The sequence below is a fragment of the Poeciliopsis prolifica genome, unplaced genomic scaffold, assembly GCF_027474105.1.
Source record: "Poeciliopsis prolifica strain line A6 unplaced genomic scaffold, Auburn_PproV2 SCAFFOLD024, whole genome shotgun sequence".
Classification (NCBI taxonomy): Eukaryota; Metazoa; Chordata; class Actinopteri; order Cyprinodontiformes; family Poeciliidae; genus Poeciliopsis; species Poeciliopsis prolifica.
The window spans coordinates 553382-575960 of record NW_026562399.1 but is presented as its reverse complement, the minus strand read 5'-3'; the positions used below and the strand labels follow the sequence as shown (position 1 = coordinate 575960).

At 35.6% G+C, this 22579-nt stretch overlaps 1 protein-coding gene across 1 annotated transcript; it reads left to right on the top strand.

Annotated features, from left to right (window-relative positions):
• Positions 1–1907: 1907 nt before the first annotated feature.
• On the top strand, positions 1908–21467 carry LOC129370572 (hexokinase-2-like). Its single transcript, XM_055046641.1, has 11 exons — positions 1908–2029; positions 8608–8688; positions 13654–13816; positions 14844–14992; positions 15803–15922; positions 16026–16121; positions 16269–16368; positions 17057–17240; positions 18510–18665; positions 18764–18997; positions 20810–21467. The coding sequence occupies exons 2-11, from the start codon at positions 8608–8610 to the stop codon at positions 20991–20993; spliced, it is 1467 nt and encodes a 488-aa protein (XP_054902616.1). The 5' UTR covers positions 1908–2029; the 3' UTR covers positions 20994–21467.
• Positions 21468–22579: the final 1112 nt, after the last annotated feature.

Genomic DNA, 22579 nt, shown 5'->3' with positions numbered 1-22579 from the left:
ATCTATTTTATTCTGCAAAATATCCCAAGGTCTGAAAAAGTGAGGAGACTTCAAACAACCTGTGAAGATTTCAGCCCTTATCATGGGAATGTACTGCAAAAAAATTGTTGCATGGAGGATATTTTGTATGAATGAACCATAAGAATAGTTTGTTCTTTTTTTCCAAACTTCTTAAAGGGAATATTGTGACTCACAATATTGCCAGTTTAGCACAAGGCAAATTTAATCTTTTGTGAATGATTTGTGTTTTTAGTCTTTAGATGCAGCTCGCCCTTTGAATTTGTGCTCCTCCTTTTTATGTTTGTGTTTTTCATTCCCCGGAGGTTTGTCTTTCTGCTTAAATAAACTGATTAAAAACTGCTGCAATGAAACATGTTTTCAGCTCTGTACAACTTGGTACAAACCAAATTGTTAAAATGCTATTTTGTAAGACTGGTGTCACAACAATTTGTTGTGCCAACCAGACCAGAGTTAGGAACCAACTGTATCTTCATTCTGGTAATGTGAGGAAATATTTAAAAGGTACTTAGGAGTTCTGTTTTGACTCAAATATCTCTGAGTTAATAAGCCTTTTGATAACGAGTGATTGATGCACAGACAGGACTTATGAAATGCTCTACAATTGTCAGGAAAGCAGGCAAAGATGAAAGAAAACACCTTCAGAAAACTTTGAGAATTTCAAAATCTATATAAACTTAATTATCTCAAAGGGGGAATTTGTGGTTTAGAAAAATTACAAAGAAAAGTACAAATGCAATTTTAGAAATATAAAAGAATATTGTATTTCTATAATTGAACTGGTTTGTTCTGCAAACAAACCAGTTCAATAAATTTAACTATAATTAGAAAGTCAAATCATTTCAGGAACTTTATCATTAAGTAAAACACATTATATAAAGCAATTGCACAAGACTGGCTTTTCCAGCCTTTATTTCTGTTAATTACGAGGATTTTCCACTTACAGATTATGGAAACATAACATTTAATACTGAAATATGACACCAAACCAATGGAAACATTTTACAATAGAGAAATGTGGGTTTAATGAAAAGTATGTTTAATTTCCTTAACTGTTTCAGTTTAACATCAATAAAATATGTTAAATTGTCTGTCTGGGTGCAATTGTTTATTTATTTATAAATATATAAAGAATTGTGCTGATTTCACTCTTTACAAGTAGAAACATCAGCTAATTTAAAATGCAATAATAAAGCAATTGAAGTTGCTCAAGAAGCCCGATTTGCTTTAATAGAGACCTTCAGCTCATCTACCTGGTTGGCGCCTCATTGATAAGTTTTCTATGGGGTTTATGGAAGGTCAGTGAAGGTCTGCTGGTACAGTAACACCAGGCTTGTTAAGCAGATTCTGATTCCTAGGGCAGTGTGGGCAGCTGCCAAGTCCTACTGGAAAATTAAACTTGCATCTTCATAAACCTTGTCAGCAGAGAAACCATAAACTCTAAAATTGCTTTGACTTTGAACTTCATAAAATACACATACAGGACCAACATTGGCAGATGACATGGCTCTCCAGATCATCACTGATTGTGGAAATTAACCTGACACCAAGGGGATTGGGAGGGGATCGTTGCTTAAAGAATTAAAGGAATTTATGACACATCCTGCATTGCATCTAGCATTACTCTGACTCACCAGAAGTGGCGCAATAACTGAAAATAATTTATTATCTCCCCAAATCCCTTGAATCTTCACGCGGTTTTTACGCGCAAATATACGAACTTCTGCAAATAAATTGGTACAGATTCAATTTCACCCCCACAATTTACTTTTCTTTCAGCTTTCAAGTCTTTAGGTCAATGTTCTAGAATAAATCAGCAGTTTGGATCCCTGGCGCTGCGTCTCCATCGGCTCCCTGCCCTGCTGCGCCTCATTGCGCGACTCCTCAGTCCAGTTGCGACATCAGCTGCTAATAGAGGTGAAGAGGTGGGTGTAACACTCTGCTCTTACCTCCGCCTTTCATTCACTGAGAAGATCGTCAGAGTTGGAGCTGGGCAGCACAAAACTCAAAGGTGAGTTTCTCTTTCTTCGCTGTTCTTTCTCCTTTAGAAATTCGTTTTGACACATCAGATGAGCGGTGTAGGCATATGACGGGCTTATTTTTTTTCTCTCCGTTTTTTAAAATTAATTTAAAAAGGGGTTGTTTTAAAGTGTCTACTGCAACACAAAGAGTGAGATGTGTCCTCGATGATGAGAAGAAATCTGAAACACGTTTAAAACTTCCTTTTCTGAGCGTTGGTGAATGTGTCAACTATCTTGTGTCAGCTGTTCACCCACTGGTTTAGTATGTCATCCAGGTGATATTTATGGAAAAAAGCTTGAGCTGGACCTTCACTTTTCATGCGAGATTGATGGTGTTTCTCCGGGTTAATGACTGGAACTAGAAATATTCCACTCATCTAGAAGAACCAAAAAGACTGTCGAACAAGATGGGTTTTGACTGAATGAAAAGTGGGCGGTTCGAGTGTTGGTGGCTGGAGCATGCATCTCTATTAAGGAGTCTCATATAAATAATTTGTACAAAATCCTCAAAGTCAGGCAAAAACTCAGAAAACCTAAAAAAAAACAGACTAAAAAGTCATGGATTTACTGGTAACTTTCTCATCAGTTACAGAAACATGGAGGTTTATGACTCGGATGAAGAAGAAACAGGTCAGAGGTCACTTTAATACGGAATTGCAACCCACATATTTTTGTAAAAAGCACAAGCAGAATAATTTTGCATTAGCAGAAGACATTTTATGTTGTAAACTAAATAACTTGTCAGCCTCAAACATCTGAATACTTTATTGGACTGTTACGTCAGATCAAAAACAGAGCCTATAATTGTGAAGTGGATGTGAGGTTGTGAAAAGAGTTTTACTCATTTTACAACTGAAATTTCAAAAGTGTGCTGTGCATTTCTACACCACATTATGGAGCCATTCGTCATGATTTTTGTTTTCTAAATACCACCTTTATTACATGTGTACAGTTTGAAAGTCTTGTCCATTCCTCTTTGCAAAATAGCTCTCAAGTTCAGTCAGGATGAAGAGCTTCCTTAAAGATCTTCATTCAGATATTTCACAGCTCCTAACAGGTTTACTTTCAGGATTGTCCTGTTGTTATGCTCCAACCATGTCCCTGTCAACTCTGACAGTTAACAGCTTCCCTGCTGTTGGGAATAAATAGTTCTGTGTTTTCCTCTCTTTCTCTTTTACCTATTTGCATGCTGGTATACACACACAGAGCGCATTCACACAAAGGTAAAGTTAAAGGAAATTACATGTTAGGTAACACCCTCCTTAGGGGATTACTTTGATAGAAGCCAAAAAAAAAAATGAAACTATTGTCAGGAGCCATTATGCAATGTGAGGCCCTAAGGATAGCATGACAAATGGACAAATGGATTTGAGAATTAATAAATGGAAATTTTGAATAGAATTCACTAACTCTTCTTCAACCTCATACATCAAGAACCTAAATTGAGAAAGAATCATTCTCCACACTGTCCTCTGCTGAGGAAAAGCATCATATATTCAGGATAAGGTTCATTAGGGTTTTCTATCTGCCATGCACTATTTTGCATGTAAGCCAGAAATTCTTGTTTTGGTTTCACTCGAATAAACTGCCTTTATCTACATATCTGCAGTATCTCTTACATGAAAAACATAAAACTGGAATTTTTATAACTTTCCTTCTACTGTTTTCCATAAAGATCAGCTATTCAGAGTTCAGAGTCAATACAGGTTCTGTGCACAGATTATCTCACCTGAGTTGCAGATCTTTGCAGCTTCTCCAGAGTAACCGTGGGCTTCTTGGCTGCTATTTGGATTAATGTTCTCTTTTCCTGGTAGGTCAGTTTTGGATTAAATAGAGTAGAAATTAATTGTCCTTTTTTGGGAAAATTCTAGTGTTGGGGGACTTGTCTTGTTGGTTTGTATGCACTACTGTGTTGGTCTGTCACATCAGTCTCAGTAAAATTCATCAACATTAGTTTTTTTATGTGAAAATAAAAGCAAGTTTACTGAAAGCATGCAACATTTTGGTTTCCAACTCGCTGTTTGGAAATCAACAAAACTATATTTTGCTAAAGGAAGAGAATAAAGGTTCTCTACTTGGAGTGATTCTGTCAGACTTTCCTGAATAGCGTAATATTTCCCACTGCCATTCCCATAAAATATGTATTACCGTATTTTCCAGACTGTAAGTCGCGCTGTACTATAAGTCGCATTTTTGAGGGAAATTTATTTGCTAAAAATCCAACACCAAGAACAGACATGTCATCTTGAAAGGCAATAAACAACAACAGGCTGAAAAATTGTACGGTATGCTAACGTTACATGACGCATGAACAACGAACTGAGAACGTGCCTGGTATGTTAACATAACATATTAAGAGTTATTCAGATAACTATAGTGTAAATGACATGCTAAAAAGTTAACCAAACCACCCATGTCTCTCCAAATCACTAAACGCAATAAAATCTTCATCCTCTGTGTCGCCTTTAAACAACACAGCTAACTCTGGAGGTAGCTTCTACAACACACATTATCAATAGGCCTAGAGTGCACTCTTGCGGTTTAGTGTGAAAATAACATGTGATATAATATAATAATGTGTTAATAATTTCACACATAAGTCGCTCCAGAGTATAACATAAACTCTCAAGTTATCTGTTTGCATAATTGGTGCTTGTTTCAGTTTTTTGATATTTGATAAGTATTCAGCTCTTCTGGTCTTCAACAAGATGCAACATCCAGAGAGTTCAGTGAAATTAATTAATTTGTTCTTTATTTAAAAATTGACATGATTGCTATTGTTTTGCAAACCAAGAGTTCTTGATGTCCCTTGAAATTTTATACGACAATCAACATTTGATAATTTTGAGGATAATGCAGTGACAGATAAAGGCTAATATTAACATAAACAGAAATAATTATACTGTTCCCTTCTCTGTGTACTGTTGTACATCCCTGAATTTTTTTTCTCAGACTTTTTTTATTTCCAATTTTTATCTCTTTTTTATTTTTTGCTTATTTCATACCCTCTTAACTTTTGTTATTGGTTGTAATAAACGTAATTCTAATCTAAACCTTAACCCAAAACCTCTTCACGCAGTTTCTTGCAACTAAATTATGGTGGAGGTACCAACAGTTCAGACATTATGTCAAGAGAATCTTGTTTTTCAATCATGCTATACTCTTATGAAAAAAAAAACCATAATAATAATAACAGACGGTTATTGTTAATCATTGGGAAACTTATCAACAGCTCATGTTTCCAGTGATCCATGTAGGTTGAAGTTTTCTGCCGACCAACTCCAATTGATCTGCAGATATGCAGATTATTTTTCAAAAAGAAAAGGTTTTAGTGTCTCTAGCAGCCTTTATTTGAGAGTGGTTAGACAGGAAAGTGGGTAACGAAGCGAAGACATGCACAAAGGTCATTAGGTCATATGTGGGTTGTGCTTTGCCCCTGCACCACCACAGATCATCATCCTTAAATTCAGAATTTATAGTAATTCTAGATCTTGCCTGATGACCTTCTCTACTGGTAGGGATCAGAAGAGAATAATGGATTGAGTTGATATTTTCACAATCCCAGTTAGGGTTTAACTGGTATCCATGCCCATGTTCCAGGAACTGTAGCATGGATTATTGCCTCTTAAATATTTTACTGTGACTTAAAGCAATTAAATCACAACACCTGTGTTAAATTTAGCTTTAACATTGCTACCAAATGTTGGCTATGAACTGATATTAAGATAAGAGAAATCATAGCTGAATTCAACAGTTAAAAAAGAAGTGTTTAGGAACTAGTGTAAAGTTGCTCCTTTACACTAGTATTCTTTTCTTTGCATGTCCAATCAATGGGAATGATTGGACCAGTATTGCTGTACACAAGGGATACTTTATGATGCTAAAGTCGGTCTTGACTCTGTAGCTAATTATTCACTAAATTAAACAACTTTCGATAAAACCTGCACTGCCTTTGTACTGCTTCTCTATTTCAAAATTGTATATATTCAGTCTGGTCAGACCTCAACTAGAATATTCTTCAATAAACAGTGTGGAAGAGTTCATTTAAAGCACAGTTTGATATATGGGCACCTTTCTAAAATACAACAAGAAGTCTTTTGTGTTTCTTCTTAGCTTTTCAGATCGAGAGAAGAGTGAAAACTATCTGTATTAAACTGTTAATGGAAGAGTATTTAGTTCATTTTTTTCTAAGTTTGTTAAACTGAAACACATTGGGTTGCAGTAGGGACTTTGTTGGTTTAGTGTTTGTAGGTGAGTCAGTAGATGTCGGATTTTACCCAGTAAGCCATTGACAGTTGCTCTACGACTATTCACAGTGTAGGAATTGTGGATTTTTTGTTGAATTCATTTACAAGGTATTCAGTAGTTTTTTTCATACAGCATATCTAAAATGTTTTTAAAAAATGCAGGTTAGGTACCTGAACTAACTAAACCCATTACTTATTTATGTCAGGAATCTACTGAACAAGTTCAGCTACATAATTTGGTAGGCATGTTTTGTGTAGAAACAAATCTACACAAAACTAACATTCTTTCTAGGAGATGGTTTTGAGTTATTGCATCCAGATAAAGTTAACACATATTTTTTGTGCTTATAATGTTGTGATATCAAATGTGTGATGATTTGTGGTCACTTTTTGTCATTTTACCTGTCACTTTCTTTTTTGTGTTTTCAATTGGTTGGAAAATAATTACTTTTTAATTAATTGCCTGTCATGCAAAGTTTAGGTGAATAATGATAATTGGAGTTTATTAAAATAAATTCAAAACAATAAACAAATCTGGAAGTACCACAGTTAAACCAAGTAACTTGGAGCAAGCTGAAGGAACAAATAGGAAATTAATAAAAGGGAGCGGGTTAAATTATGGACAATGGGCTGGTGCTAAGTAGAAATAAGATGCAGCTGTGGGGAGAGAGCATGAGGTAGGCTAAAAGACAGAGAGACATACTGACAAAGAGAGAGAAATGGCACAGTGGAGCAAGGAGAAGTAAACAAACTGAGAACCATGTACAGCATGAATCTAAATGAATAAAGAATAACTGAATACATGATCTAACCTAAATAATTAAGAACAAAGTAATCTAATGTCAGAAAAAGGCAAAGGCTCATCTAAATTAAAACAAGGAAAGAGAAAAGAAACAGAAACTGAGGAAAAAACAGTGACTACAAAAACCCCAGTGTTTTTCTGGGTTATGTCATTTACAAAACACAACCTTTAAATGAAGGTTTCTACAGATTTGTTGTTGATACTTTGTTTTCTTTCAATAAAATAATATTCTGCATTGAGCCTCACTGCCTCCAGTGTCATTGAAATACAGCTCTGTTCTTTGTTATTCAGTCTCTACTACTTTTCTAATGAGTCTGGTTCTGGGGAAAAAGAAATCTAAATATTAAGAAAGTTTGCTGCTTTGCTTCAGAATACAGGTGTAAAAAAAAGAAAAGAAAGAAAATAAAACAGCATAAAGCAAAAAGCACCAGGTGAAAAGCTAATATGTTTTATTGATTGTTACCAATCTTGTTAATAAATTAAATGAAGGAAAGTCTCCAACAAAAAGACATTACTCTCATCAAAGCTCCTTTAAATTATTACCTCAGATGTTCAGGTTTTAACTTGTCATACCTGAAAGGTGTGTTTTATTGTTTTATCTTCATCCAGTAGCATTCAGCTTGTTTAAATTCACTCCATGTTGGTATGTTTGTGTTTCGACTGGTTTTATTAGTTTTTATTATAATGCTTCGACTGAAGGTCATGCTTGCTCCCTTTCTTAAGTAAAGCTGCATATTCCTTAATGTAGAAGTAGAATTTAACACCCAGAATCACATTAGTAACACACAAAAAAAATGATGTGTGATTTTTCACTTCAGTACGACTCATTGAATCCTCTTATTTTACATTTTTGTTTTAAATAGACCCCCATCTCCATTTTATTGATCAGTTTAAGCTGTAATAATTGAACAAAAAACTTTTCTGCTAGTTTATTGTCATTACTCTTAAAGGCAGCTACATGTTGAAACAAATATGATCACAGGCATTTGTATTCAGGCAAGAATTCAAGCATTCTTGCCTGAATACAAATGCTAACAAAACCAAAATGCCTCAAATGATTGTTAGAGCTGCACTTTCATATTTATTAGTTAATAATATACTAAAGGGTATTGTGGTTTAAAGCACTTCTATGGCTATAAGAATGCAATAGTTAAGCAAATACTGGACCAGTTCCAGCATCAACCTGAAGAAAAATCATGTGGTTAAGATGGAACCCAGAGTCAGATATGACTTTTGACAACTGGGTCATCTAAACATGTTCTAGCTCCTTCAAAAAATGGGATGACAGTGTGTTGGAAATATGAAAATGTAAAAACAGAGCAGGTATTCATACCTCACACTTTAAAGTAATAAGAAAAACACATTTACTGTTAGCTGTTACCATTAGGTACTCTAGCTAGCCTCAAAAACAAAATACTGGAATAAATAACCACAATATGATTTTTACATGTAACTAATGCCTTTCAAATAGATCTCAAATAAAGATAATTTTGGGTTGACTTTTATCTTCTTTGTCCAGATGAGCAACACTGAAACAAACATGAAAGGCATCACTGCTACTCTCCACCTGAATGGCATCCCTCCAGACAGGCTCAATGAGGTATGTGTTACTTGGAAAAGGAAATAATCATCAGTTAGAAACAAATAATTAAAGTGGTAAACACTTATTGCTAAAATGAGCTCCTTCTTTTACCATGGTAGTATGCCAACAGGCTGTATTTTTTGTGTAAACAGCTTCATGGAGTTTTGCCAATATTTACAAATACCAACACCAAAGCTGGATTCCAAAGCAGCAAAACTCCTAATAAGATAAAGCTGTGTTTAGAACGTAATAGATTACTATTGTCATTTATGTACTTCACTAAAAGTACATAAAATGTATTTTTATCTCATCTGAATGTTTACCTACAAAGTTTGAAACTACATTGCAGATACAGACAAATTAATTAGATAATCTTGCGAAGATTAGTTAGCTACTACAAAACACAACAATGAGTATGTACCCAAGTTTGCCAACTTGCTTCTAATTCATGGGAAAGTTGGTTGTAAAATCATTTTGACATTTATTAACTACACAAAATACCTAATTTTTAAAATGTTTTCTAATGATGATAATGTGAAAAATAAAAATAAAATTCAGAGAAATTACTGAAGTCCCTTTGTTTTAGTTTTTATGCCAAACTTAGCCATTGTGTCGACATCAAATGATAGGGCTTGTAGTTCACATCTGTTTGCTAATGATAAATGTTCCTGTTTTACTTTCAGTTACAAACAACTGTCACAGCAAGTATTAGGATATTTACAAGTTTAAACTTAAGCTTGTATAGCACATGTACTGCTGTAGCAAAGTGAACTGAAAGAAGAACTAATGCAACTGTATTTTGATCCTGTCATATTTCCATTCTGCTCTCTGTGACTGAGGTCACGTAGTGGGAATAGAAACTCTGATTGTATTGGGAACTCAGTGTTTCTGTCGGGGGGACCTTGTCTGATTCCTAAAGAGGAAGATCAGCTGCTTCATTTCCATTATTTGAGAGGAGGTGACTTTCATTTTTATGATCAGAAGGCAGTTTCCTCTTTATTCACAGAAACATTTAAGAGTCACAGACATCATGAGACATCCTAAATTAAGCCAAATTTAGTATTGTTAGTCTTTTACTTAAATCTCTATTTTTTAATGTATTTATTTGTGTAAAAAAATAAATAGAAAAATAGCTAAGATAATTTTACTTGTTTATATAAATTAGTTGTTTGAAAATAACTTGTCTAAATTAAATCAAGAAATAAACAAATTGTAAAAAAGTTAATGAAAGATGAAGGTCATTAGAGGCCAAGAAGGACTACGGTCCTAAAAAATAGATAAGCCGAAGACATTAATATATTAAATATTTAGTTTTATATATTAATTGATCAGTTTTTAACATGCCAGTTCAATTTCTTTTAAAAGATATTCTGCAGAGCCACTGTAAAAGTTGTTTTTTATAATAGCCAGACACTTTTTTTTCATATTTGTATAAAATCACTATAAACTATGAACAAAGTAAAACATGTGAAAATGTTTTATTTAAGCACAAATTAAATATTCAGGAGATAACACAATCAAACAGAAACTTCTGTAGCACAATTCTTTCCTAACTGATTTAAACTTACTCACATGGAAAATATTAAACTGAAAGTACTGAAGCATGTAAAACAAACTAATAATAAAACTGAACAGTTTCTCTCTCATTCCAAATGATTTTCTAGGTCACATATGAAATCATATTTTAATAATGGAAGCCAGTGGCTCTAGGGTTAACCTCGCATTGCCTGTGTCCTTTGGATTAAAATCTGGATCTAGCATGTAGAGACATGTTCTAATAAAACACACCTGTGGAAAATTACCAGAGCTCCCATTGCTCAACACAAAGACAGGAAAAGTTCAAAACCTGAGACTCCTTAAACTTGTATGGCGTTTGCATATCATTGATGTGTTTATTTCAGGGTTCTTTTGTTTATAAGGTTCCAGTTTAGGCCTCCACAAATATTACACAACCTGACTTTAAACTGTATGTTTGCTGCCAGCTGTAGTTTCCTCCTTTTGTTGTCATGACAACACATTCTTTCTTCATGCATGTTATAATCTGTCCTCAGCTTTATTCTTGACAGTTTTTTGACCGGTGCAGCAGCGCCAAAGCAGTTGAAACTTGTCTTATGGGGAAAAAGCATACAATGTCAGGACTTCAGATGCCAACTAAAAGACTTACCTTTATACTTTCACATTAGACGTGGTCTCTGTGTTGAAACCTGGAGGTTTGTTTTACAACATGGTCCTCAGGTTGGATTAGGAGTTGTGCCTCACTGAGGATACAAAATAATTTCTGCTGTTCAAACCTCAACATTTGATGCTTTTAATAACAATAACTGAGCATCTACACTTACACCTACATTTAACATGAAAACATATTGCCTAATTTCCCCTTAAAACTTGAAATATTTACTGGTAGTCACATTACACTTGTAAATTTCAATATGTTTTATTTTCAAATGGAAGAAAAAGGAGAACATTAAGGAACACACATCATCATGGAGGCCAAGGAACACTGAGCTCTGGCGACATGTCAGGAGACTATGGTTTTAAAACATTAAACCCTCAAAAATCCTCAGTTCAATTTGGACTGACAGGTCAAGAAAGAACAACATTATTGGAACAAGCAACCAGAAGGTCCATGCTAATTCTGCAGGAGCTGCACAGATCTCAGTACACTTAAAAAAAAGACTAGACTAACTTACAACTAACTTCTAAACAAGATATAGGACCTTGTTTTAGGTTAATAACGCCTTAATATTAATGACAAAGTACTAGTTCCATTGGCACATTATTTCAATCAATATTAATGTGTTTTTGACTTTAAAACAGGGTAATACATTTTGATGAGTTATTGTTTTGCCTTATTTTAAATGTAAGATGTTTAAGTTTTTCCATTGCATGATTTGTCCTGATGCTGATATTTCTTCTTAACAATACTTGTGACACCAGGCAAGTATTTTTTTTCTGCTTTTAAATGAATTCTAACTGACTTATAAATCATTAAAGTAGAAAAAGTTTCCACTATCTTTCCAATTCATCTGTGGAGACACATGTGGAGTCTGACAGCAGCAGAAGCAGATGATGATCATAAATAAGCTTCTGCTGTCTTGTTTTACTTTAGTTCCATCTTCATCAATGCCTTTACTGCTCATGAATGTAGTTTTTTTTTTTTTTTTTTTTCGTAAACAGAGTGTAATAGAATGTTCCAGCTCTGACGGATATGATAAAAATAGAAAGAGAAGGCTGAATTGTTGCTGCCATCTCCAGAGGATCGTTACCTCACTGAACCAGCTAGGCCTTCTTCCTGCATATGCCATCTCTTAAGTTTTTCACAAAAAGCTCAGACAATTGAACTTCAAATGGACAAAGACAGCAGGGAAACAAGCAAACTGTTCCAAATGGACATCATACATTCAGTGACTTTACTTAACATTAAACTCAAAAGTTTTCATTATTTTTTCTAGTCTTGTTCTTTTGCATCACTGTATTTTAAAACAGGCAAAAATCTCAAAGGATACAGTGTTTTCCAATCTGTGTAAAAATCTAAATATTTTCTAGTTCATGTCATGATAACCTCTTCATACAATTCTGTATAGAAGGGTGCCAGTTACTGCTCTCTGTTTTTAGAAGATAAAAGCTATATGTCTGCATGTGAGGTTTGCAACATTGTGTTTTAAACACTCTGCTCAGAAAGGGCCACAACTGCAACCTGGTAAATCCAGACTCTTGAACGACACCTCGCATCAAGGGACAAGTGCTATGAATTAGTCATTGCTATTGCACTATGCAAACATGGGATTGCTGTTTTGTTCAGTTTGTCTATTTCAATATGTGTCTGCCCCTACCAAATAAACTTAAATTTGATTTAAATTTATGTTTGCCCATGTTGTATAATGTACCAGTCCAACGCTAAGAAACTTCCCGGAAATTGCCTTTGCTGTGAACAAGCATCCTTTACTGTGAAGAGAGAAGTGCTGATCCAAATGAGCTGGCTGTTAATGATAATTAGATATTTGGAAGCAATGTCAATACAGAACAGCTTCCTCACTTCCTCTGTTGCTACTGCTAAAACTACAGGGAGACTGCAATTCTAAAACACGTGGCACTTTATACAAATACCTGAAAATTTATATGAAGGCATCTGGTATTTGATTTGGATTTGGGATTTAGAACAAAACATTCTGAAATATGAATGTGCTAGATTGAAACCAAGCATTGGATGCTCTGGATGTGTGTTTGAAGTTATCTTCCAGATTAAAAACCTGTCCTGCTTATATCTCCTTCCATCTTCTCAGAAACTGATTAGCTTCCAGTATCATAAAGCTACCACCACCATGTGTCACTGTGGGAAAGGTGTGTTCAAGTTATTAGTTTTCCACACAACAGCCAAAAAGTTCAGATTTTCTGTCACCTGATCAGAGCACTGTCTTTCAGATGTTTACTGTGTCCCATCATTATTTGCAGGGGACACAGCCTTCTACTTAGTTACCAAGAGCATCATGGCTGCCTCTCTGAAAAATGCTGTATTTGGTGATGCTGTTTGTTCTCTAACGTTCTCTATCAAACATATGAAGCCTTCACAGAAGAGTTAAACTCAGATAGGCGAATGACAAATCTGGAGGCGGTTGGTCTGGATTCTCTTAATGTGTATCAATTTAAGACCCGCTCCTGAGAGAAGCTACTGTCTGAGCCCTTCTTTATTTGAAATCTTAAAATGTTGAAGAACATTTCTGTTTTCCCTTTTTTTTGGTCCACTACTTCATTGCAAGCCTTAACGTGAACAAACTAAATTGTCGCCAACTCACCATGCAGGGCTTATTTCTAAAGCAGTGCTTTGCTGCTATCTGGTGGAGAAATGAACACTTCATCTGAACACTAACTTATTTTTCGCGCTTGCGCTATATTCGTATTTATATTTCCTCACTGCTTGTGAAGTTGTACATTTAGTAAAGTATGTGAAACGGAGTCTGACAGTTTGTTTGTTTCTCTGTGCAGGTAATGAAGCACTTGAAGCCTTTCCATCTTTCTCTAGAGAAGCTGAATGAAGTTTCTGCTCGATTCCGGAAAGACATGATCCGAGGTCTGGGGAAACACTCGCATCACAGAGCGGCCGTCAAGATGCTGCCCACCTTCGTTAGAGCTACACCGGACGGGACTGGTACGAGTTTTACCTTCGCTCAGAGGCATTTGATTTCTCCGTTTATTATTGTATACTGTTAATTATTGTTACTGTATTTAAGATAAGAACATTCGCAGTTAGTTTATGGTAAATATCCTTATAACGGATCAACTTTCCATGTAATGTTGGCAAAGGAAGGAAAGTAGCAAAGAAAGATGATAAATAGGGTACAAGAAAGAAAGGGGGGAAAAAACGATAGATCTGACATAAGGATGTGGGGAAAGAAAGAAAATATATAGAATACAAGTAAGGAAGGAAGAAAAATGGGTAGATAGGATATAAGGATGAAAAATGAAAGAAAGAAAAATGGTGAGTAGTTAGGAAAGAATTAAAAAAAGAAATACAAAAGTCATGTTTAACATAAGGAAGGATGAAGGAAAATGGACAGTTGAAATAGGAAAGAAAGAAAAAACACTAGAAAGGAAAGACAAATAACAAACTCAAAGGAAGGAGACATGAAGTAAAAAAGAAAGAAGGAAGTTGGAACACTAGGAGGAAAAGAAGCATGAAATGATAAAAAGAGGAAAGAACACAAGAAATGTGGAATATAAGAAAAAAGAGATGGAAGGAAAATGGGCAGTTAGTACACTAGGAAGGAAAGATAGACGGAAGGACACTAGGAGGCAAGGCAACAGAAAACAAAGAAAAATAGGACACAAGAAAGTAAGGATGACAGGATGAAGATAGTTCAAAAGGAATGAAGGACCAAAGGGGAAAAAAATACAACAATAAATGGAGGTCACAGCACAAAGAAGATGGAAAAACACTGACAAAGAAATTAATTAAAGAAGGGAGGTCACAAGGAAGAATGGAGGGCCATGAAGGGCACAACATTTTAACAATCAACAAGGGAACAAAACCTGGAATACAGATATCTTTCCAAAATTTTATTTTCTTTTTCCGCAGTTATCCAGACCTGGAAAACCCTGGAATCAAATTTCATAACATTTGAATCCACATTGATTAAAAGCCAAACCATCACCTGTACTTTGTTTCCTGCATGCAGAGAAAGGAGACTTCCTGGCTCTAGATTTGGGTGGAACAAACTTTCGGGTGCTACATGTCAGAGTGATGGAGGAGGAGCAGAAAATGCTGAAGATGGACAGTCAGATCTGTGCCATCCCTCAAGAAATCATGCTGGGAACCGGAGAACAGGTAATTTACATATCCAGCTTTATTAATATCTGACTTTTTAAATGCAACTAAAAGGAAAAGTATGGAGTAAGGCAAAACCAAGACTTATAAACAAATGAAAAGAAATTGCAACAGTAATATGGTTCATTTGGGACTCAAAATTCAACTCCAGCTACAACAAAACTGCAAAGAGAGAAAGTAATGAAAAACTAGTGATCAGAGAAAAATGTGCATCTTGAGAAACATGCTTGTGAGACAGAGCTCGACCATTGAGTTTTTTTGCATGTCGTGAGAAAAAATTTGTACTGAAATATGAAATTTACAGGGGTACTCTGTGATGTAAGGCAATGTCTCTCTTGTGACATTACCTTAGTAACAATAGTCTGGCTCACAGGCTGTTGCCTGTGAGTCAGACAATAGTCAGAAATGTTGGGTTTTATAGACAAATAAAACTGGGTGTTATCAGTAAAGCAATATAAAATGAAGCTTCCGATAATCTAATGCAGGGGTGTCAAACTCCAGTCCTCAAGGGCCACTGTCCTGCAGTTTTTAGCTGTGCCACATCTACAAAACACTGTTCACATCTAAAAGTTTTGCTTCTGCCCTCCAGGTCTGGAGTCCTGGCCCTCCAGGTCTGGAGTTTGATACCTGCGATCTAATTTGAAAGGAAAATAAAACAGGAACTAGGCTGGAACCCTGTGCAACACCATAAGTGGCTGCAAGAACAGAATATCACTTTTTCTTGCAGCACTGAAGAAAGAACACATTTCTCTGTTTTTGTGGCTATTAATTGGCTTTAAGCTAAATGTTTGTGTGTTTATGTCCTTCCAGCTGTTTGATCACATCGCAGCCTGTCTAAATGAGTTTCTCGACTCTCAGAACCTGAAAGGACAGACTCTTCCACTGGGTTTCACCTTCTCTTTTCCTTGTGAACAGAAAGAAATCGACAAGGTTTTAAAGCTTCACACTCTTAAAACCTGTTGGCTTGTACCTTCTCACAGTTGAAGACTTTTTCCACTGATAATATATGATATCATTGTGTTTATGTGAGCAGAGCATCCTGATCCGCTGGACTAAAGGGTTCAACTGCTCTGGGGTGGAAGGACAGGATGTGGTGAAGCTACTGAAAGAGGCTATCCACAGGAGAGGGGTGAGCGCATAATGCTAACTAATCTCTAAATATTCTGACTTTCTTCAAAATAATTTTGCTGCTTTTGTCCTCTTCTTGATGTGATTTAAAAACTTTTCCTCATAAGACAGATCCAGTCTAACACAACGTATATCATTTCCTATACAGGACTATGATATCAGTTCAGTTGCCATGGTGAACGACACAGTGGGTACAATGATGAGTTGTGGATACCGGGATCAGACCTGCGAGATTGGGATGATCATTGGTAAAGAAATCATCTGTCCTCAACTAAACACTGATCAGTGAAGAAAATAAAACTGAAACAAAAAAAAAATAAATTTTAAATCAGAAAACCTACAATAATAGTAAAAATATAATGTGATCAATAAAAAACAAGAAAGAAGTGCATAATTGTGAAATGGAGGGGCAACATTTTATGGTTTTTAATTTTTTATAACTGAAAATCTGTTGAATATGTTTGTCTTTGTGGCTCTACAACGTTTTCAAAACGCTTCATTTCCAAAGTTACTCAAGTAAATGTGACTAAGTGAATGTTAATTACTACCCACCTCTTGGTGTTGTAAACTCTTAACCTGGGGAACAAAAACTTTAACAATTCTCAGCACATTAAGGGAGTTTACTGGTCTGATCTAAAATAGCTTTAGATTAAACCAGTAATCTTAAATTTGCCTCTTCAGTTTTATCAATGAAGAGGTTCTCCTATAACCCTCAAAACAAATCATGCAAGACAAAAGCAAAGATGTATATACAGATGCATCTTTCCAAAGATATATCTGTATATAGAGTTACAGATACATATTTGCAAAAAGACCTAAAAATGACATATGTTGATTACAAATTATAAAATAATGACAGGCAAAAATGAAGCAAGCCTAAATGAATTTATTAATTTTAGGTGCTGTGACCTGTGCATGACTTCTCTTCCTCAACAGGAACGGGAACCAATGCCTGCTACATGGAGGAAATGAAGAACGTGAAGCGTGTGGAGGGAGAGGATGGACGGATGTGCATCAACACAGAGTGGGGTGGCTTCGGAGATGACGGCTCCCTGGAAGACATCCTGACAGAGTTTGACAAGGTGGTGGACAAGACTTCAATCAACCCCGGAGTCCACACGTAGGTGCTAGGTGCTATTTCAGTCATGTAAAAATATTTACAATTTTCTTTTTCCATAGTGACAGTCTTTTTCTTCACCTTCCTACAAAATAGCTGTTAATATGTAGAACGCTTAAGGAATATTGTTGAATATTGAAGTTTGAGTAGTCAAACAAAATCTTTTTTTTTGCTCTTCTCAAAAATGTCTCGATGCATTTTTTATGTAATACCAAAGCAGCATGTTTAGTAGCTGGGAGAAGATTCTAAAGATGCACAGAAACAGTTTTATTTTTCATTGTTCATTATCAACAACAGATAGGTCCTATTAACAATTGGACTGACAAACATCTGCTGCAGATTTTTTCCCCCAATTTAAAAGGCAGATCTAGTGTATTCTTTGCAGCCCAAACTATCCCAAGATCCCATGGGTCAAGAAGGAGATAGTAGACAAAGGAGATAAATACTCTTAAAAACAAGTACATTCAAATTTGCTGGTTGAAATATTAAACGTTTATGGTGTTGTAAAATCTGACTGATAAACCATCTAATCGCATAGCAACTTACTGCCAGACTTTGCTGTCAACGAATGGCCTAAATGACATAAGTTTCAAGTTTTCCACAATTTCTTGCAAATAAGAGAAGCTGACTTGCACATTATAAAAACAAATTTCAAAAAATGAAAAAAAAAAATATATATATATATATCATTACTTTCTGTTGGTATACCACACTGGTTAACAGGCATTGTTGGTAATTTATCTTACATAGAAATCAGAATTGTCAAGTTTTAAGTAGCAAAACTAATCTAAAATGACCAATAACAAAATAAAGCATCCAGCTTGGAACTGAAGATAAGTTGAATTCAAAATCATTTTCAGATACAAATTTCAGCTTTACTAAACTATTACTTGTTTCTGATTCAGCCATCCAGCATCACAACTGTTTATTTTAAGGCTTAATAAAAAGTACTGTATTTTCCAGACTATAAGTGGTACTTTTTAGTAGCTTGACTGCTCCTCTGATTTATATTCACGTGTGTCCTAAATGTTTTTTTCTCTTCATGATGCATTTTTTGATTGATGCTACTAATACTCTGAAGTGACTTTTATTCCCAAAAATACAGTAATACTTCTGAGTATCACTAATGGCATCCCAACTCAAAGCATAGTTTGAGAATGATGTAAAACATAAGGTTTCAATATAAATTGCTTAACCACCAGAGGGTAGCATATCACAAAAAATGGGTAATCTGTCTCTGTTCTGTTCGGATGATGATGGGTTGTCCTGCAGCTTTGAGAAGATGATCAGTGGAATGTATTTGGGGGAAATCGTTCGGCTGGTGCTGGTGAAGCTGGCGGAGAACAAGCTGCTGTTTAAAGGAAAAGTGTCTGAGGCCCTGTGTACTCGAGACACATTTGAGACAAAGTTCATCTCTGAGATTGAGGAGTAAGTGTCAGTAAAAATATATTCAGAGTCCTTATTAACCAGATAAGTTGACTATTAACTTCTTTATTATTTTTTTTCTTTGTTGGTCGTTGGCTCAGCCCAGACAGTGGTCTGGAAAATACCCAAAAGATTCTGACTGACTTGGGTCTGACGTCGGATTTGCCTGATGCCCATGTGGTGCGACTTACCTGCGAGACCATCTCCTCACGTTCTGCTTGTCTCTGTGCCGCTGCCTTGGCAACCATCGCCAACCGTATTCGTGACAACCAAGGGCTGCCTCATCTGAAGACTACAGTGGGAGTGGATGGGACCGTCTACAAAAAACATCCAAAGTAAGACACAAGACGAAGAGCTTGATCTGTCAGAAACTCTCAAAGTGATGCTCTACACCTTTCCTGGCCCTTTGAAAGTCTTTCAACTTCAGTTTTTAAAATTTCCTACCTGGTTATGTGGCATATCGCATTAGCATATGTGATGCATATCATAGAAATACATATCTTCTGTGAGCGTAAGTGTTGCTCACAGAGCTGATGTAAAAATAGGAATTCATTAATCATTAAATTCTGTAATTAAAAGTCAACTTATGTTTCAAACCAGTACCTCTTTGATTGATGTCCTGTCTTCCAACTGAGATATCTGTGTTAGCAGTGACAGTGTTTCTTTCTTTTAAGCAATGCTATGTTTCTGCTCAGAAAACAAATATCAGAAACAGATCAAATTGATCAGAAATGGTCAGTAAGTATTAGTACTTATTATGTAACATCAGAAAACACCATAAATACTCTGAAATATTGAGACACTTTGCTTATTTTATGTCCTAAATAGCTAAATAATTAATGGTTCCAGTGCTTAGACCAATCAAAATGCTCCTGATAATGCCAGCGAACCAGTGACGATCATCAACAATCTCTTATGCATCACTGAAAAAAAAAAAAATCTTGTGCCAGTTGTCAACAAACAAAAGTTTTGTGTTTTTAAGCATTGTTTTTTTTAAGTCTGTATATTTCCAAAGTTAGAGGAGAAAGTTGGTCAAATGTTCTGTTTTAAGGTTTGTGTCATATAATTCTGAAATGTTTATAATCCTGAGCTTCACGAGTTGAGGGATTGGTGTATTTGTTTATGTGACCATCTGACCCAGTGTTGTGTCAAACATACCCATATCTGAGAACATAATATGTTCTCAGATATCTGAGAACATAATATGTTCTCAGATATGGGTATGTTTGTTTGAGTATTTTGTGTCAAACATACCCACTTTTCAGATTAATATTTTACCATTTTTGCTACTTGCTAATGTACCTGGTTTGATCAGATACTGAAAAATTCTTAACAGGTGAAAGCAGATGCTTGCAAACATTGAATGAAGACATATCTTTTTTTTTTTTTATCTTATTGTATGATGTTAAATCAGATCAAACCATTCTTGTTTTGGGTCAGTTACAATTACCAAAATCATTTATATTTGCTAAGTTCCACAATAGGAGAGAAACAATATGTCAGAGACTCCATCCATCCATTATCATACATGCTTATCCCTAGTGGGTTCACAAGGAGTGCTGGTTCCTATCACCAGCAGTCGATGAGCGAGAGGCGGGGTCACCCCTGACAAATCTCCAGTCTGCGGCATATAGCCCAATGTGCACACACACCACACACGAGCACCACACACACACACACACACACCCACACACACACACACACACACACACACACACGCACACACACACACACACACACACACACACACACACCCACACACACACACACACACACACACACCTACAGAGAATTTAGAGAGACCAATCAACCTACCAGTCATGTATTTGGACTGCAGGAGGAAGTGGAATCAAACACAGAATGTTCTTGCTGCAAGGCAACAGTGCTATCAACTGCACTACTGTGCAGCCTATGTCAGAGATATATTTATTTGAAAGACATAACTTTAGTGTATGTGAACTTTTGGTTTAAATTGTAATTGGTGGATCAGGTGTTTAACTGATAAATTCCAGAGAGAGATATAAGTCTGCATCCTTTCTGCATTTATAAAAAGTTATGTTCAGAAAAAAGTGGTTTATTTCATAATTGACTTTCCTCTGTCAGAGTCTCCAAAAGATTCAGCTATGTTGACACTCTAAATGTCTCAGTTACAGTGACAAGCTCCAGAAAGCAGTGCACCTCCTTGCCCCCAATTGCGACATCAAGTTTCTTGTTTCGGAGGACGGCAGTGGGAAAGGCGCTGCCATGGTTACCGCTGTGGCTCAGCGGCTTGGTCTCCAGTCACGGCTATTGGAGGAGAGCGATGGCGAGGAAGATGAAGAGGCTAACTGAGCACAATTTAAGACATATTCATTATTTAACTTGTATCTGAGAATGTGTAAAATCCCTGCTGTACTTTTATCAATTTATAAGTATTATGTAAAACATGATACTTCAGTAAGAAATTGACAGGTAGATTTATTTTTGCTTCAAATTTTATACCAAAAATAAAGGTGCACATTAACGATACTAATAAATGTTGATCCAATAATGTGTTTGGAAGATGGAAATATGCACTTATTATTGTTGGGCAACTTTTTCCCACCAGGGGGCATTGCAATTTTTACTCTAACCTTTAAAACTAGATGAGTTTAAGTCTTTGTTTCTGTTTTGCTCTGGTTTCCTCCACTTCAAGGCTTTGAAGATCCCCCCAAAAAACCTTCATAGAGAATCCCCCAAGAACTGTGTGAAGACTAAGAAATGAAAAGGTCTCAGACTGATTAATTTGAATACATTGAATAAACAGACGAAAGTTATGAACATGCATATTGACTTTACAGAATGATTTTACTTTGAATCACTTGGCAAAATTTTATATGATCTTCCAACAGTCAATTGAGGTGAACGTTGATAATCCAGTTCCTGATATTCACCATGGTATTAAGTATAATATTAAGTAAGTGTGTGACACCACTGGAATGAGAACAGCATGTCAGTAACCTCGCATTAAGAGAACTAACTGGCCTGACCCATCTTCCTAAGATAGGTGTGAAATTGACACACTGTCCCAGATATACCTTGTAATCAAAATTGTTTGTTTTCTTAAGTTGTGCAACAGGATTTATTTTCACCCTGCAAATGACTGATTGTATTACACAAAACATAATTGGAACCAAACAGGTTACTAAATAACAAAAATGAAAACTGTCAGAAAATTGGGAACCGTGATGACTAATTAAGGTTACTAATTCTTAAAGCTAAATTCAGGTGATCATGTATTATGTTTCCTGCTCGAAGGAAACACAAGTTATACTAGGTCAAATAATATTTCACAAGAGATATGTTTCTGTGGAATTTTCTGTGATGTTCAAAATGTTTTGCATCATCAGGTGTGGCTGCTAAACCTATCATTTTCAGGTACACAGTTATCTAAAGAATCTAGTCCTAAAGAATCTAGTCCTATCCATAAGTGACCCAACTACAATAGCAAACATTCAAAACATCTTTAGTTATTGGTGTCATTGCCAAGTTTGTGCTGCCACACACCTGAATACGTATGAAAAACCAACCCAAACCGCGGCTTTCTCTGATGTTTGTCACATTTCATTGCAAATGAGTTAAATTTACTTTACCAGTCAAGTCACAACAATATCCAATCCAGAGTTTCTCAAAGAAAAGTCCAACAAATCTGATTCAAATCTATCTAAAGCCCTTCATGACAACCCAACTCATTCTATTATCCAGTTTATCCCTGGAAAAATACATGAAATAAATTAGTGCAATTTATGATTTGGGGGTTTACCAACCTGAAGATGTTCATGACAGAAAAGAAAGAGCTTTATGGTTGGCTAAGATAATCATGTTTTCTCACAAGTAAAGATTACTTAAATCAGTTAAGTTAAATTAATACTAATTTAAGTAATTAAAGTAATTATTTA